This window comes from Cibotium barometz, chromosome 49 (assembly GCF_041138505.1).
Source record: "Cibotium barometz isolate CiBa-2024 chromosome 49, ASM4113850v1, whole genome shotgun sequence".
Lineage (NCBI taxonomy): Eukaryota > Viridiplantae > Streptophyta > Polypodiopsida > Cyatheales > Cibotiaceae > Cibotium > Cibotium barometz.
In genome coordinates this window covers 2,770,036-2,788,710 of record NC_141094.1, presented here as the reverse complement: position 1 = coordinate 2,788,710, position 18,675 = coordinate 2,770,036, and the positions used below count along the sequence as shown (strand labels likewise).

Genomic DNA, 18,675 nt, shown 5'->3' with positions numbered 1-18,675 from the left:
GAGAGGCACTATACAAGAATCATGGAAGATTTTTTCCAATGCAATGCCGGATATAATTAGAGGGGTTGGGAAATTGAGAGTTGAGGAAAAAAGACAGGAAAGAAGGAGATGGGGTGATCTTGTAGAAACTCTATAGAAAAAGACAGAGATTGGGAAATTTACTGATGAGGAGGCTACTTGGTATTTCAAATGTCAAGCTGGGTTGAGGAGTGAAGATGAGAAATGTAGTAGCAGGGAGGAAATTAGAAACAAGTGGAAAACCTTTAATAACAAAAGGAAGCCACATGGGTATCTATTTAAGTTGACTGAGGGGAAGAGGGGTAAGGAGATTATGGGGAGGGTTTTGGATGAAAATGATTAAGAGATAGAGGGGATTAGGTTAATAGCCAAAAAATGGGTAGAGTTTTTGAGTTAATAACCCTCAGTCTCAAAGAGGATTACTCAAAAATGAAGCCAAATTTCTACAACAAATTAGCAATAGATTGGATAGGGCTAGATGGATGGAGAGAAATATTAAGATAGAGGAATGTTGGGATGCCCTTTTAAAGATGGGAAGAGAGAAATCACCTGGGTGGGATGGTTTATCTGTAGAATCCTTCATTACCTTCTGACCATCCTTAAAGGAATTTGTTTTGAAAATCTATAGGACAAGCAAATTGGATAAGGACTTGAAAGAAAGGTTGGTGAAAATCATTCCCAAACAAAATGTTTGTGATAGATTTAATCACTAGAGGGTAACTATTATATACAAAATTCTGGCCAAAACCATTGCCATCAGGTTCACTCCTGCACTTCAAGTCATCATATCTAAGAAACAACATGGCTTTATCAAGGGAAGGTATATATATGACAATATATATGCTGTTATGTTGGCGATATATTTGCCTAGTGTTAGATTTAGGAAAATTTCATTAGCAGAGGATTGTAAGGCCTGGAAGAGACTTTGTATGGAGAAATGCTGGCTCTAACAAGAAGGCCTTAGCCTGCCTTTCCTGGGATAGACTTAGCCTTCCTAGATGTGAAGGAGGCCTTGGCATTCTTCATCTCTACCTCTTGGAAGCAATGGTATTTTTTCTTTCCATCCTAGGCCTTGGTAAGGCCTAGGATGGAAAGAAAAAATACCACTGCTTCCAAGAGGGGAGCTTCCTATGCTCTACATTTGCTTCTTTGCGGCTTCCTTCTGCTATAGGGTATTCATTTTGCAAAATGCTTTGCACCAAATGGAAAGAGGTTTTGGAATTAATGGTTTGGGATGGGTCTGATAGGGCCTCAAGAAATTCTCTGTTGTGTCTAGGGATATGGTGGACTCATAAATTTAATCCCCCTTTAGCTTTGCAAGATGCTAGAATAGCCAAAATCCTAAACAACAAAGGCTTGAGAAGGTTTTCTGATTGCTAGAATGGGGTTTCAGTTGGGTGGAAGGAGCCTGAGAAACTAGAACTGGAACTTGGTTTGTCTTACATGGAAGGATGACTTGTTATACATGTACTGGGGATGAAGTGCAAAAGGGATGGATCTCTACAGTTGTTGATCGGTCTTATTGGATGAAGGACTGGGCATGGTTTAATGGGACTAAACTGGATAGTGGATTAACTAAGACTCTGTACAAAGCATTGAGAAAGAGTGAGGAGTATGTTATTTATTGTAATAAAATCTGGAGAGTGAGGAGTATGTTAAATTTGAAAACAAGAGGAAAGTGATCAGAAATGAGAATAGACTTGTCAAGAGAGCAATCAAAAACAAAAGACAAATTAGACATAGAGAAATTAAAGCCCTCTTTCGAGGGATGTTGTCGAGCTAGAAGATACACCTCGAACCTATGACCTCTTGGTTAGGGTGGGTCATTATGAGCTAAGCCACCCTTTGAGTGAAATGTACATCAAATTTTATAAACTTTCAAATAATGAATAAGGAGAGTATAACCTTAAGCATATAGAAAGTGACAATCAAACTTAAAGATACTCAGCAAACTATTTTAAAACCTATAAGAGTATTACAATATACGAAATCCTTAAATATGTTTAGATTGTACGTGCTCCAAAATGCAAAAAATGAAGGAGAGATCAACCGAACACAACCTTTGAATCGACACCCTAGACTCATATGATGTAGAGAAAAAATGTCTTGCAAATATATGTAGCTCCTAAGTTATTTAAGACTTCAATTGACCAAGATGGAATGAAAATGATGTCCAAACAAAACACAAATTGTCACCTTGTCAAGTCTACCTGTCTTGTAGTAGCTGCCTTGTTAGTCCAAGAGACCTCTGTCGGCGCGCACTGTGAAAATAAACAAATCTCTCTCCTGCGGCGGCTGGGCCGAGGATATAAATTTTTTAGCCGTCGTTTAAGCGATGCATATAAGTATGCAAACATCGCTAAAATAGTCGTTTTAGATATTCGCTTAAACGACGCCTCCAAAAATGTCGTATAAGCGACGAAAATTTTTTAAAAAATTTTTAGACGTTGCGTAAGCGACAATACGTCGCTTAAGCGACGTATTCGTCATCGTATAAGTGACGCAAGATAATTTAAACCCCCTCGCTAGACCCCCCAATGGCTTGTAGTGTGACGTGTGAGCATTTATGCCTCTGGACCATCAGGTTCCAGACCAAAGCTATGGAACTCCCTCTCTAGCCTCCCTCCTCCTATGGTTCTAATAGGAGATTTCATGGTGGAATCCCCAGATGATAGATACCCCTGAAAAGAGGGCCTGGGAGAATCTTACAGGTTTCTAAGACCTTATGGACATAGATCAAAAAAAGGAGTTCTGGAGAAATAATAGACAAGGGAACCTACTCAGAAAGGCAAGACTGGATCACTGCTACCTGGCCTCCAACCTTTGCAACAACAGATAACTAAAGCCCAAAGTAACTTTAGCCACCGACATTGCCCTCTCAGACCACCAACCTATCTTAGTAAAGCTGGAAAAAAGTGATTCAAAAAGAAGGTGAGGATGGTTTCACACTGATCTAGCTTTATTTGATTTGCCTTCTGTCAAAGCAGGGGTGGAAGAAATTTGGCGCATACACTTCCAAGGGAAATCACTCCCAGCCAGGAGATGGTCCTGGCAGTAAAAGAAACTCAGGGGTTCCTAAGATATATAAGAAAGGAAGTGGCTGAAGTCAGACAAGAAAGGAGAAATGCCAAATACAAGAGATTGCTCTAGATGGAACAGAAGGTAAACAAAGGAAGCCTCTCCCTTCCACCCTTTGTGCTGCAAGCCAAAGCGGACCTAAGAAGAGAAGAGGAGATACAATGTCACCATCTAAGACTATATTTCAGAGAGTGGTGGACTGGAAAGTGGGAGAGACCTACGAAAGCTATGTTCACAGCCCTCAAGAGAAAACAAGCAAAGGACTTCCTACCCATGATGGTAGGTCCTGAAGGCAGGAAGGCTGAAAGAGTGGAAGAAAATATTAGGGTTATTTCAGACCACTTTGTTAATATTTTCAGCCCCCCCAGGGAGGAAGATGAAGAAAAGACCAAGTGCAAAAGAATAATGGTAGAAGCCAGGAAAAAGGTAGCCCCTACTTCTCTGGCTACCCAGCTGGATTCAAATCTACTCCCTTCAGAATTTGAAGAGGCCATTGACTCCCTCCCAAATAACAAAAGCCCAGGCGGCCTGGATGGACTCCCAACAAAATTCTTTAACAAGTGCAAAAGAATAATAGCGAAAGCCAGGGAAAAGGTAGCCCCTACTTCTCTGGCTGCCCAGCTAGATTCAAATCTGCTCCCTTCAGAATTTGAAGAGGCCATTGACTCCCTCCCAAATAACAAAAGCCCACGCCTGGATGGACTCCCAGCAGAATTCTTTAAAAAGTTCAAACATGCCCTCCTGAAACCATTAGCCCTAGTGTGGGAAGAAGCCACAAGGTTTGGTTCACTTCCATTTAGCATCAAGTCATCAAGCTGATACACAAGAGAGGGGAGAAGGAGAATATCTCAAACTGGAGACCCATCACTATGCTCACAACAGCATACAAAATCTATGCCAAAATCCTTTCAACAAGAAGGCTAACTAACCACCTAAAGGATTGGGTGAGAAAGGAACAAAAAGGCTTCATCAAAGGCAGATACATTCTGGATGCGATCATAGGACTATGGGAAGGGATCGAGTATGCTGAGAATTCCAACCAAGATTTTGTATTCTTCAAGATTGACTTTGACAAAGCCTATGATAGGCTTGAATGGAGCTTTATTTTAGAGTCTCTGTAGAACATGGGGCTGGGAAGCAGATTCATACACTGGGTATCTACTCTCTTTGGCAATGCTACGGCAAAAGTCTCAGTCAATGGCACGCTTTCTGAACCTATCATCCTCTCCATAGATCCATCAGACAAGGCTGCCCGCTAGCTCCTCTCCTCTTTGCCAAAGCTGCAGATGGTCTGAGCTAGTTGATTCAGAAGAAAATGCAGGCTGGCCACATCAAAGGAATACAGATCCCAAAGGGAGCTGGTCAAATGTGTCTCCAACAATTTGCAGATGATACCAATGCACTGGTAAACAATGATCCGAACTCACTTCAAAACTTCTGGGAATGTCTTGATATCTTCTGTAAAGCCTCAGGCTCTGTGATCAACCACAACAAAATCAGAGCAGTATCAAACCCCCCCCAATGGCTAAATGATACATGATGTTAACTGCTCAAAGAGGGCCAAATCTTCAGACTCTTAGGCATCCCCATGGGGTTTGGGGTGACCATTAACCAACGGTGGGAATGTATAGCCAATCATCTACAAAGGAAATTTGATAGATGGAGAGGATGCCAACTCTCAATGGGGGGCAGAATTCTGGTGATTAACCACTTCCTCATCCCGAACACACTCTTCTTTCTCTCTTGTTGGAGACCCTCAGACAGAGCTCTGAAAAGCATTGAAAGGCTATGTAGGAATTTCCTCTCGTCCCCGAGGACCCTTTGAAGACAAAAATCCCAAAAGTAAGCTGGAAGATATGTACTCTCCCAAAGGAGAAAGATGGATTGGGTATCATCAACACAGCTGAAATGGCTAACAGATTGGCTACCAAATGGTTAGTAAGAAACTCGAAGGATCCCAATGAGGGCTGGGCTATTCTCTTAAACAGAGATCTGGAGAAATTCTCTCTAAAGGATTTTTGGAGAGCTAGGAACACCCTAAAAGGTAACACCCGACTAAATCCTAACCCAAGATGGGCTCATGGAGTCCACTCCAACGACTCAATTTGGTGGCCGGCAATCATCTCCCCCCTAATCAACCTCATCAGGTCAAACTAGCTCTCTCTAAGGGTTTACAAGTTTGGGATGATATGAGGCATCCAACAGATAGCAGGTGGCTTACATAGGAGGAGCTATGCAACAAGTACAAAATCAATCAAACTGGATCTAAATTGCTGCTGCAGGCAAGAATGGACCTATGGGAAGGGCATAACACTCATCTTCTGAGCAAAGGTAAAGTCCACAAAAAATCCTTCTCGTGGAGCAAAGGTGAGCCTCTACTCCCTATTCCAACGTCTACCAACCCTACCCCAACTCATATAAAGCTAAATCAGAGATGGAATATCCTATGGGACAGGGAAACATGTAATAACAGGTTCAAAAACATATGGTCCAACTTAATCTCCCCGAAATTCTCTTGCCTCCTGTGGCTAATTCTCCACCATGCAGTATGGACCAATGAAAGGGCAGCCAAGCTGGGTATAGGGCAAAGTGTCTACCCCAGATGTCGGAGGCACCCAGAAACAATCACCCATCTTTTTTGGTCTTGTCCAACTAATACTCATGCGCATGAACTACTGCAGGAATGCCTTTCTCAGGACAACTCTATCATGGAATCAAGTTCTTCTGGGCGAATCTATAGGATGCTCTTCTCATATGGTCCTTAATAAGAGCTTGTTTTTTATGGGCTATTTGGCTATCCAGAAACGCATTTGTATTTCAGGCCTTGCACAGGGACCCGGTTCATACCCTGAGAAGCTTTCTATGTCTACAGCTCTACAAGTTCTTACAAACGTGAACAGAGCTTTTGTCAACACCAAGAAGACAGCCCTGGAATTGGAGAAAGAGAAAACAATGAAGAAGCTACAATGCAAGCACCAAGAGTCAGTGAGAGTAGAGCCAACAAGAAATTCGACAAGCTCACCCAAGCAACCACAAGCATGGGAAACAATAGAAGAAGAGATGAGGATCATCAACCAGAGGGATGAATCAATTGTAGGAAAAATTTCAGAACTTGTAGCTCTTTCAAAAGATCTATCCGTTAAGAGTTATGCTTCTCTGTTTAAAAAGCATTTTGTATTCCGTTATGTTATAATATAATCCCTCCTGTCCGTTTTTTAAAAAAAAACAAAGTTGTCTTTTTTTAATGGTGTGCTTATCCTCTCCACTACTCTCCACTAGTTAAATGAAAAAGAAGGTACATCCTTAAATAATATATAATTTGAGTACAAAATATGAAATATACTACAAAAAGACTTCACATGTCAAATGAGGGCCAGCTCACCCTTGGAAACTTGGGGCGCCTCAAAAGTAACACTGCTTTTATTTATTTTTGTGTGAATGGTTCGCCCCGCCATTGTGTATAAAACTTGCTGGCTATCACTGCAAGCCCCAAGCTTTATTAGTAGTTGCGTAGGGAGTGATCAATCCACGGCCATCTCCGTCGATCGGCCACTTCCAGGAAGACTAGCTCTTCCCAAGGACAGAAGCTCAACACTGCATGGGTGCTGCTTCACCGAGCACCACTCCAATGGCAGCCTCAATCTTCTTAGCGGCGCCTCCGGCTAGCTTAATTGGGCCTCGTCTTGCAAAGCCCCAATGTGGTGGCACCGCCAAAGGCCGAGCTTTAGACTGCCTCGGCCGGAGGAGCGTCTCCACCACTTTGAAATACGGCGCAGCTAATCCTCCTATGGTCATCCGTTGCAAGGCCTTCCCTTTTTTAACCCGTGAGAAGCCTAAAACTAGCTCCCAGCAGCTCACACAGTTGATCGGAACCGTCCAAGTCCTCAAGGAGGGCACCCTCGACGTTGCCTCCCACACTCTGAATGAGCTTCTGTGCAAGAAAATAAAAATGTATCTTGTCAGCCTAGACATCGACCCAGGCAAGTCTTAATTACTACTAGGACGCCTGTCTAATCACGAACAGGGATACCAATTAACCTTCCTCCAAAGTTAGCATCGTTCTTTTTTTAGTGATTTCATAGTACTTAGTGATACAATATAATAACGCATGCAGAGCGTGGAATATCTAAGCATGTTTAATGAAATTTTTTAGTAGTTCTAATTACCTCTTTAGGGACGTTAGCAGTCTAAGCTACACGCCCCTGTGGACACGAAATTATCAGCAATATAGTTGTAACCTTACCATGGAAATTATCAGCAATATAGTTGTAACCTTACCATGGAAAACTTCCACCTGAGAGCTAACAGACTTGATGTCCACTTCCAAGTTGAAAAATTAACACTAACCTACATTATAGAAGAGTGTAAATTACGCGCTTAGACTAACATCGATAATGCAAGGGTCATGTCAGCTTTCTTCAAGCTTAATCAGCCGGCATCCTTAACAAGCTAGCCTAATTAGCTGTTCATGCAAGCTGGTTGTTGTCGGCATAGAAGTAGCCCTGTAATGCAAAATCTGAGTTCTCATGCATCAGCTCATGACTTATAATAATCCTCAACATGACGTGTTTTACTGCAGAAACCCAGGAGGCCAAGATTAGTCCCGCAGCAGACCTTAAATTCAAGGCTGCGGGTTCCACGGACAAAGGGAAGGACTCCTTAATCACGGTTCGATTCCCGGTTCCTGAGGATTTTGGTAAGCCTGGTGCAATCCTTGTAGATAGCCACCAGGACAACAAGTTCTTCTTAAAATCTGTAACTCTGGAGATGCCCGATGCCACGGCCATCCATTTCCCTTGCCACTCCTGGATTGTAGAGTCTAAGAAGTATAACTCTGGCAAGCCCCGAGTGTTTTTCTCTAATCAGGTCAGGGGACGAACATAATTGAAACCTTAAGATGACATAATGATTGAGCTTAATTGTGTTAACAGAGCACCTAATTGGTTTTAACTGCTGCTAATATACTTGCTTATGCGTAGCCTTTCCTGCCAAAAGCTACGCCTGCTGCGCTGGTGAAGCTGAGGGAAGAGGATCTGGTGTCGTTGAGGGGTGAAGGAAAAGGCGAGAGGAAGTCAGGAGAGAGAATATACGACTATGATACGTATAACGACTTGGGGAATCCGGACAAGGGCAAAGATCTTGCCAGAACTGTGCTTGGAGGTTCTGCGGATTTTCCATATCCGAGAAGGTGTAGAACAGGGCGTCGACGCACGAAGGCTGGTAAGGAGGTAGCACTTCAAATTTTTAAAATATAAAATGAAATTGTGGTAGAAGGTGTAGACTGGCCATGGTGGCCGGTGCTGCATCAGGCAGTGGCCCCGGCTCGACTGTGTGCACTGCCGCGTACTTGGGTGTGCAAGTGTAAGTTTCTCAACAATTTAGTGACTAAAGGGGTTTAGTTCTCTAATCATACAACGAATGTTGTGCACTTGTTTCTTCAAATCATCAGATCCGGCGTCCGAGGAGCCCGCATTCTTCGATGCTGCTTACCTGCCCCGAGACGAGAGGTTTAGTCCTTCGAAGAATGAGATGTTTATCGCCGCCAGCTTGAGGTGCTTTGGCCATGACCTTCTGCCTGTGCTGGAGAACCTCCTTACTGAGAACAAGCCCTTCAACTTGATGGAAGACATACATGATCTGTATGTAGGAGATCTCCGATCAGTGCAGACGTCCCCCGTCTTCCAAAACCCTAGAGATGGAACAGTCATCAGCTTTCCACCTCCTGGCGTTGTACAAGGTAAATCATGAAGAGTGGCAGCTTGTGATATATAATGGCTCAGAGTTTTATTGATTATAATGTATCTAAACATGCTTGCAAGCAGTCGACTTTTATCATTTGCGTTCAATGTCCTTGGCCCACTGTGTCTTATTGATCTCATAAGGCAAGACGTTCCCTTTTGGCAGCAAATAAAGAATCTTGGGGATCAGATCAAGAGTTTGGACGTCAGAGGCTTGCTGGAGCCAACCCCCTTTGTATTCAGCGACTCCAAGTACGTGCAGATTCACTATAAGGGAGCACTGATCACTCTTAGTATCAGTTAGATGAAATTTTTAATGGATGAACAACATATAACTTTTTCTCCCTTGGTCTACTATCATATTATGTGTGGCATCCACGTTAATATGTATATGTTATAAGCCCTCTGAGAAGTCTGGGATTTTTTTATATTTTAAAGTCTGGGATTACACTTTGCAATTTTCTTAATGGAATTCTCCATCCTTTTTTAGGAATTTCCCATGGTTAGCAAATTAGATCCAGAGGAGTATGGGCCGGCCACATCGTCTATCACGGCCCAGCACATTGAGCGCTACTTGGAAGGTTTTACGGCGGAAGAGGTACTAAATCGAAAGGCAAATATATAATATAATACCCCTTTTTCTTTTTGAAAGGCATTTTCAAATTAGATGTTGATGAATTTTTATTTTTATTTTTTTGGGGAGACAGGCCATAAAAAACAAGCGGCTCTACGTGCTCGACTACCACGATGCAATAATGCCCTACGTTAACAAAATTAACGAGGAAAATGGCAAAGTATACGCTTCTCGGACCATTTTCTACTTGGCCAAGGCGGGCGTCCTTGTGCCCGTGGCCATCGAGCTCAGCCTTCCTCCTAAGAAGAAAGGCGAGCAAGGTGAGAGCAGGGTGTTCACACCACCGCCGCCCGGCCTCCCGGATTGGGAGTGGAGACTCGCCAAAACGCACGTCACTGTACTAGACGGCGGCATCCACCAGCTCGTTAGCCACTGGTAGATTTCAGCCCTTCAATCTACTAGGAGAGAGTTAACACAAAGATGATTAAGTTTACATCACCCTCATAAACTATGCTTACTAATAATTAAGACCCTGTGTGCAGGTTAAGAACCCACGCATGTGTTGAGCCCTTCATCATCGCCTCCCACCGTCACCTCAGCACCCTGCATCCTTTGTACGTCTTGCTATCCCCCCACTTCAAGGATACCATGAACATCAACTCCTTGGCCAGAACGTCCCTCATCAAGGCGGGAGGCATCATAGAGCTGTCTTTCACTCCTGGAAAATACTCCATGGAGATTTCATCAGTCATGTACAAGAGTTGGCGATTCGATGAGCAAGCTCTTCCAAAAGATCTAGTGAAAAGGTAAAATTCTTCCAATAATGTCTTCAAAAAGATTAATAAATAAATATGGATAGTGCACCTAAAATAGTTGAGACTCCTGTGTAGAGCATTTCATGTATGGTAGCTATGTGATGTGGAATTTTGAGACTCCTGTGTAGAGCATTTCATGTATCATGGTAGCTATGTGATGTTGTAGAGCTATGTCTGATTTAGAGAGTTAATATACGCAGAGGTATGGCGGAGGAAGACCCAAGCGCGAAGCATGGAGTGAAGCTCATCTTTGATGACTACCCATTCGCATCAGATGGGTTGGAGCTGTGGGGGGCCATCAAACAATGGGTGAAGGACTACTTGGGGATCTACTACAAAAATGACAAAGCGTTGCAAGAAGACGAGGAATTGCAGAGTTGGTGGAAGGAGATCAAGGAGAAGGGACATGGTGACCATGCTGGGGCAGATTGGTGGCCGGAAATGAAGAAGGTGGAGGAGTTGGTGGAGGCGGTGACCACACTGATTTGGGTCACATCCGGGCACCATGCTGCAGTGAACTTTGGGCAGTATGCATACACGGGGTTCATGCCTAACAGTCCAACAATGTGCAAGCGCTTGATTCCGGAGGAGGGGACGACAGAGTACGCCGATATGCTAAAAGACCCGGAGAAATTCTTCTTGAAGATGGTGTCGTCGCAAGGGCAGACCACGTTGGTGATGGCAACAGTGGAGGTGCTAGCACAGCACATGGGCGAGGAGGAATACCTGGGCCAGCGCAACGATCCGCAGTGGACCTCCGACTCCCGCGGCCTTACTGCTTTTGAGAGCTTCCGTCAAGCACTTAACGAGGTCGAGACCCACGTAGAACAACGCAACGCCTCCGTCGCCACCCTTCACAACCGGGCAGGCCCCGTGCTTCTCCCTTACACACTCCTTGCTCCTTCCTCTGGTGAAGGCCTCACCTTTCGCGGCGTTCCTAATAGCATCTCCATCTGAGAGAAAAAGTGTGAACGCTTGCTATTATCTACTTTGGGAGAAAAAGTGTGAACACTTGCTATTATCTACTTTGAAATAACACATGGAATATGAATATGAATATGAATTCAACTATGAAAACATCATGTGGACATGAAGGCACTATGGTCCTAATATCAAAGTTGAAACTCGAAACCTCATACCCGTCATTGTGAGAGAGAGAGAGAGAGAGAGAGAGAGAGAGAGAGAGATGTGTGTGATATTTTTCACTATACTAGCATCCTTTTTTAGAGAGAGATGTGAATGTGATATTTTTCACTATACTAGCATCCTTTTTTAGAGAGAACAAATATTTATATTATATCTTAAGACACGAGCAATGTTACAAGGCCATCGGAATGCCATTACTATAGGATCAAAGGATCCTCTCAACCCTCTGTACTTGGAGGCTATGGAGAAAAGTAGTAATGTCCCAAATAACCATCAATGTACTCAATTACAACAAGACAAGTCCCAAAGAACCATCAACCCTATCCACAAAGGGAAAAAGTGTTCACATACGCACATCCAGAACCATCAACAAGAAAGATAATATGTTATGATGTATTCCTAGGGCGTGATTGCAAGTCCAAAAAGCAGCTAGAATTAGTCCCAAAAAATCACAATTCAATTTTTTACCAGTAAAGCCATAAGGAGATCAAACTGTACACTTCACAAAAAAAAAAACACCACTATAAAATGAGGTCAAAATGGTGGGTCAAACAATGCACTTCACCCAAAAAAAAACATCACTATAAAATGAGGTCAAAATGGTGAGCACAAGCTCTCCTTTTGAGCTACCTTTACAATATTGCAAGAAAGAAGGGTTACGATCATATCATGGAACACACACATGTGCCATCTCACCATGAAAGCTTATACTTGCCGTATATACTTGTGTCTCTTTTCACACTCACTTATTATGATTATTGAAATGATTAGTGATTATTTATTAATTATGATTAGTGACTATTTGTTAATTATGATTAGGGATTATACTTGTGATTAGGGCTTATACTTGGCTCCCACATTTGGCCATGGTCCCTTTGGCCCATTATTCACTAGGCTTGACCACCTTTACAAGATATGTGAATCCACTATATTGTAAACCATCCCCACTCAAAATGGTTTTGTCCTTAAAACCAAAATAGATACCAAATCCAATCTAATGAGCAAGGTCTCCATCAAGGATCCATATCATGCTTGATTTACCTCCAATCATGTGTATGGGATAAAGAGGCTCTAATCTAGAATTTTGATTCCAGAGAGCATACTTGAGCATTATAGGCTCAAATCCACATGTAATGCCCTCAAATCAGCCCATAAATTATAGCACATGGCTTTCATGAAGCGTATATTATTGGCAGGTAAACCAACACAGTATTTATGCATTTAACATTAAACATAATTGTGACATTAATTAACATTCACATAATCATCATAGATTACCAAACATTACAATCCTCACATAGAATTGTGAGACAAAGATACATAACTGACTTTGTGTATTCCTTCTTTTTGCATGCTTATACATTAGTAATTTGCACATAAATAACCATTTGGATCGAGAAACAAAGTGTTATCTTTAATCCGACATGCCTGTTAAGATCTTATTCCTAAGATACCCTAAGCTAAGGTAAAAGTATTAGTAAAACTAAGGCGAGTTATTTCCTTAGCTAGTACCTGGCATAGTCGATGGGGGTAGTCCATCCCGCGAACAAATGTCGAACCCAATAAATGACGAGGATTATTCGGATAAGTAATAATAAATCTAGATTCTGAGTGAATATATGCTGGTGATATCCTAATATGGATCGAATTGCTATCTAAAATTAGAATCTACTATATGAGCAGAAGGATGAATTTGCCTATAAGAATCTATTTTAGAAGATAAATATGTAGCCATATTTGGTAGTGATGTCTGGTGATGTGTGTGAACACACTAGGACCAGCTGAGGCACTTTTCCCTCTTTAGGAGGTTTTTTTCCCTGTGCTAGTATACACCCATCTTGGGGTATATTACTTATCTTTTTTGTACAGCACACGTTCATTATCTATCTATCATCTCATTGTATGCTCCCTTGAGCTTCTCCACTGTGTGTATGTGTGTGGGTGTGGGTGTGGGTGTGTGTGTGTGTGTACCTGCATTCCTGCAACCCTATTTCCAACATTTAGTATCAGAGCATACGCTCCTTGTTCCTATGTTGTTGCCTTCACCACGACTCGCATATCTTCTTGAATCGGATCAAGGGGCCCTTTTGGGAGAAGAAAGAGGATCGTGAAGTGTGCAATACTTTGTACTATTGTTTTGGGGTTAAATTTTTGGTTCGAGCACGTTTTGGGAGGCGTTGGCGCGGTTTTCAATTTTCTATAGACATCTTCAGGGACCGGATTTGCACTGTTCTTCATCAAATTCTAGAGTAGTTTTGACAGATCTACTATAGATGGGTGTGCAGATACACGAGAAAGCATCTACGAGCTTCACTTTAGAGCGACATCGATCTTTGCATTTTATACGAGTAAAATTTCTACTCACTATACTCCGCATTTCTTCCATACACCTTGGAGGTCTCCATTGTCGGTGACCCTATTAGCAACTACCTCTTTGGTTGCATTAAAGAGCACTCAGCACTTTGTAGGCTCTCGTGTGATTACTTGCTTGGATATTATCAAAAATGGTATATAGTGATGTATTTTGGATGTTATCCACTAAGGATAAGCTTGACGGGACCAACTAGGCTGTGTGATTACTTGCTTGGGTTATATCAGAAATGGTATATAGTGATGTATTTCGGATGTTATCCTCTAAGGATAAGCTTGACAGGACCAACAAGCAATTATGGTCCTATATGCTGTGCCATGTATTGGTAGCCAAAAGGCTATGGAATGTTGTGGTTGGTATTGAGAAACGTCCTAGTTCCTCTGATGAACATGATGCAGAAGACACATCTGCAAACACGAACTAAGTTTCACATGGTGCTTTACAACAACATAGTATACCTCCTACACAGGAACAAAAAAAGTGGGATGGAAGAGATGTAAAAGCACATGCGTTGTTTGCTTTTTAAGTTAAGAGGAGTATCATTCCTCACATTTAGTCGTGCAAGACTGCTAAACATGCTTGGGATGCACTTACGTCTTTGTACCAAGTACGTAATGAAGCACGTGTTTCCCATATACATAAGCAATTAGATTGGTGCCTACTATCTTGAATGCATTGCCAGACTCGTAGAGCAAGGTTTTGCTTCTACCACCCATCAGACTCATGATGAAAGGCAATCCAAATGCCTTGAAGTTTGAGGAGTTGGTTTTTGTGCTCTTACAAGAAGAGCAATCCAGGCAAAACATATATGTCATATGGGTAAAAAGGAGATCAGGTTTTTACTGCTAGTTAACAAAGAGACAAAGGTAAATCCTTTCCTCAGGGTAGTTATTACAAGCCGAAATCAGAGTCATCAAGCAAGCTAGTTAACAATGAGGCAAAGGTAAATCCTTTCCTCATGGTAGTTATTACAAGCCGAAATCAGAGTCATCGAGCAAGCCTGCAGATAAGGAAGGCGATAAGCCAAAGAAAAAGGACAAATGTAACTATTGCAGGAAACATGGCCACTACATTAATGAGTGCAAGAAACGGCTAAAGAACGAGAAAAAGAAAGACTCGAGTATGGCTATAGCTGATGCATCAGCATTCAATGTAGAAAACAAAGAATTTGAAAACTATGCACATGATGATTGGGCTTTCATTGTGCAATGTAGTTATGACCTTTCGCAAAAGGATGTATGCATGGCTATTACAAATGTACATGTCTAGTATTTTGACAGTGGTGCTAGTGAGTGTGATTTTTGAGGGAGCTTGGTGGAGGGAGATTTTCTTGGATGTCCTCTTTCTTTACTTGAACTATCTCTCTCTAACTGTTGCCGCCGCCATCTCCGCCCACCACCACCGCCCAACCTAGCCCAGCTCGCCCTCCCTCTCTCTCCTCTCCACCCTCTTCCTCCCTAATGACGCTCTCTCCTTCTCTCACACTCCCACCCCCTCTCTCCCTTTCTCTCCCCCACCTTCCTCTCTCTCCTTCTTCCCCCCCTTTCACTCTCTCTCCTTCTTCCCCCCCTTTCACTCTCCCACCCTCCCTCTCTCTCCTCTCACTCTCTCCCTCCCTCTCTATCTCTCCTTCTCCCACCCTCCTTCTCTCTCATCTCTCCCACTCTCCCACTCTCCCTCTCTCTCTTGTCCCTGTCTCCCACCCTCCCTCTCACCCTCCCTCTCTCTCATCTCTCCCTTTTGCCCTCCCTTCTCTCCTTCTCCCACCCTCTTCCCTCTCTTCTTATCCCACACTACCCTGTTTCTCCTTCTCCCATCCTCTTCTCCCCCTTTCACTCTCCCACAGTCCCTCTCTCTCCTCTCCCTCTCTCCCTTTCTCTCTCCCACCCTCGCTCCCTCTCCTTCTCCCACCCTCCCTATGTCTCATCTCTCCCTTTTTCCCTCCCACCCTCCCTTCTCTCCTTATCCCACCCTCTTCCCTCTCTCCTTGTCCCACACTACCCTCTCTCTCCTTCTCCCACCCTCCCTATGTCTCACCTCTCCCTTTTTCCCTCCCACCCAGCTTGCCATTTATACTTGAAGTTATTCTTAATGAACTTTGATGTGCCATCTACCTGAAGTTATTCTTTAATGAACAATGATGTGGTGTTTCCGCATCACTAATAACTCTTTGATAACAACCTATTTGATTGACAACACTTTTTGTTGTTTGGTTACATCGTGTCTATTTTGAACTTGAATATCCTCAAAGACCTTAACAATGACTGTCTTTGTTATCTCCTTTTCTTCATGTGGACACAAGTGTAGCTTTTTAACACTGCATTTATTGCATTGCCCCCCATGATACATCTAAACTGATGGTATGTGGAATCCTCCTCCTTTTTGCATAGACAAGATTCCCAGAGTTCTGTAATTCCAGACATGACGTGCTCGTGCTGTGCAACACATTTTCCCTTGGCTGCCCACTGATTTGCAAACAATACAATGACACTTGCACAAGCTTCCATGAAAGCCAAAAGCATCTGAGCGCATCCGATTGAAGACATCTTTTAGGTATAACATTTGTATGTGGTACACACAGCAACATGTGTTCCAGTCCTTTAGCTTGCGCACAAAGAAAGGTTTAAGCTTCTCAAATGAGTGTTGGCCAATTTGCAGATGAGGACAAGCAAGCTTGAACCTCAAAAAATACTTCGTCTGCAAAGAAACATAGACCATGAAGAATTTGCAGATGAGGATAAGCAGATGCATAGTGCTATATAGCACATGCACAATGCTATGTATTCACAAAACAGGTCAGCTATATAGTACATGGTTATACATTAGTACTGTGCTATATACTGATTGCTATGTAGTACATGTGAGCTATATAACACATGCATAGTGCTATTTGTGATGCATCATTGTACAAATGCTATATAATTGGTTCAGTGCTATATAACTGGTTAAGTGTGTTGTAGAGAGTGCTATATAGTACATGGTTATGCAATAGAACCCTCGGCTTTAATGATGTGTGCTATATTAGGGGTGGTCATTGAACATGTACAATGTAACTAGTTAACTGTGCTATATAGCTCATATTAGTGACTGCTATGTACTACATGGTCATGCAAAATAGCCCTGGGGTTAGTAGTCAATGTGTTATACTGTTGTGAGATATATAGCACAAAGATGGTATAATGATAGTGTTGCATAAAACATTGATATGCATCATATCTCTATGCTTGAGTGATCATGTGCTCTATGAGTAATTATTTCATCTATATAGCCTGCACAGTGCTACTTGTGAATCTTAGACTTATACATCATTGTACAAATGCTATATAACTAGTACATGGCTATGCAATAGAACCCTAGGATTTAATGATGTGTGCTATATTAGGGATGGTCATTCAACATGTACTATGTAATTGGTTAACTATGCTATATAGCTCGTAGAGAGTGCTATTTACTACATGATCATGCTATATTAGGGATGGTCATTCAACATGTGCTATGTAATTGGTTAACTATGCTATATAGCTTGTAGAGACTGTTATTTACTACATAATCATGCAAAATAGTATTGTGCATTAGTTAATGTGCTATACCAGGGTGTTGTGAGCTATATAGCATTCTTCAATGAGTATTCCATGACCTCTACACCATGATATGCAAGACATGAATAACAAACTACACTCTTATCCACAGTGGAGGTATGTACCTGAGATTCATCCAACAAGTGTACCAGATGTTCAATTGATTGCTTGTAGCTTGTTCAAAGCCGACAAACATCTTTCTTGTTTGGAGACACCCTTGTATGCCTGTCCAAAATTTCACTACTATTTGCTTGACCTCTTCAGTCAGCCTAGAGTGGGAACTCTTTCTTTTACATGCTTCCAGTGGCAATTGAGAAGAACGAGCATCACTACTAGCTCTACCGCAGCATAAAGGTTTCTTGAGTGAATGTTAAGAAGCTTTGGAGCTTGAAGAATGCTGAGTTCTTTGTCACCATATTCAAAAACGTGATTTAATCCATGAACAAGCATTGTTAGAGTGCTACGCTTCAAAAATAATTCATCCGAGGATCATGGAGTCTTCAACACTGTAATGAGCTACTGATTGCAGAGACCAAAAGAGAGACTTTTTGATTTGTTCTCTGTATATGGTAGAATATGTTCATTTTACTGAGTAATTGCTTAACGATATCTGCCCTGTCATTTTTCCCATAAAGTTTTAGCTCTGTCAAAATGTGCTCAACTAGGTGCTCTGCACTTTTTTGTTTCCTTAATTCAATGTCTTCCTCATTGTCTATGACCTGTGATTGGTTCTGTAACCGACACCTTTTCCAATACTCCCTCTTCGTAAAAGCTTCATACTAACTACATCCTGTTCATCTTCAGTGAGAAGCTGATTTCTTCGTGAAGAATGACAACATGCTTGAAACGAAATGAAATGTGCTTGTGAAGAGTTGCTTACAACCATCAAATGTGCAACAGAACATCCTTCCTATTCTATCTTCTCTGCCTTCCATTAAACAAAACCAAGGATAGATATGGAAATAGCCTCAATCAAATATGGAAATACCTTGTTAATCTCTGTGTGTGTGTGTGTGTGTGTGTGTGTGTGTGTGTGTGTGTGTGTGTGAGAGAGAGAGAGAGAGAGAGAGAGAGAGAGAGAGAGAGAAAGAGAGAGAGAGAGAGAGAGAGAGAGAGAGAGAGAGAGAGAGATGGGAAGAGGTTCTCTATACAGTTCTCTATGTGTGATGACGAGGAGATGGGCAGTGAGAGATAGGTACAAAGAGGGAGGGGGAAGTAACAAAGGTTTATGAAGAAAGAGGAAACCCACGTAGCGACCCCACTATGCGATAGGAGTTTCAAATCCGTTATACATATAATATAATTTAATTCTTTTTTGTGACTTTTGAATTATAAACCAACCCTTGAAATATAGTGC

The 18,675-nt window shown here is 42.2% G+C and overlaps 1 protein-coding gene across 1 annotated transcript; it reads left to right on the top strand.

The window, feature by feature from the left end:
* The first annotated feature begins 6,462 nt into the window (after positions 1-6,462).
* On the top strand, positions 6,463-11,300 carry LOC147610201 (linoleate 9S-lipoxygenase-like). The gene is made up of 9 exons (XM_086786636.1): positions 6,463-7,076; positions 7,676-7,962; positions 8,076-8,316; positions 8,546-8,833; positions 9,001-9,086; positions 9,325-9,432; positions 9,542-9,843; positions 9,951-10,214; positions 10,424-11,300. The coding sequence occupies exons 1-9, from the start codon at positions 6,695-6,697 to the stop codon at positions 11,178-11,180; spliced, it is 2,715 nt and encodes a 904-aa protein (XP_086642762.1). The 5' UTR covers positions 6,463-6,694; the 3' UTR covers positions 11,181-11,300.
* Positions 11,301-18,675: the final 7,375 nt, after the last annotated feature.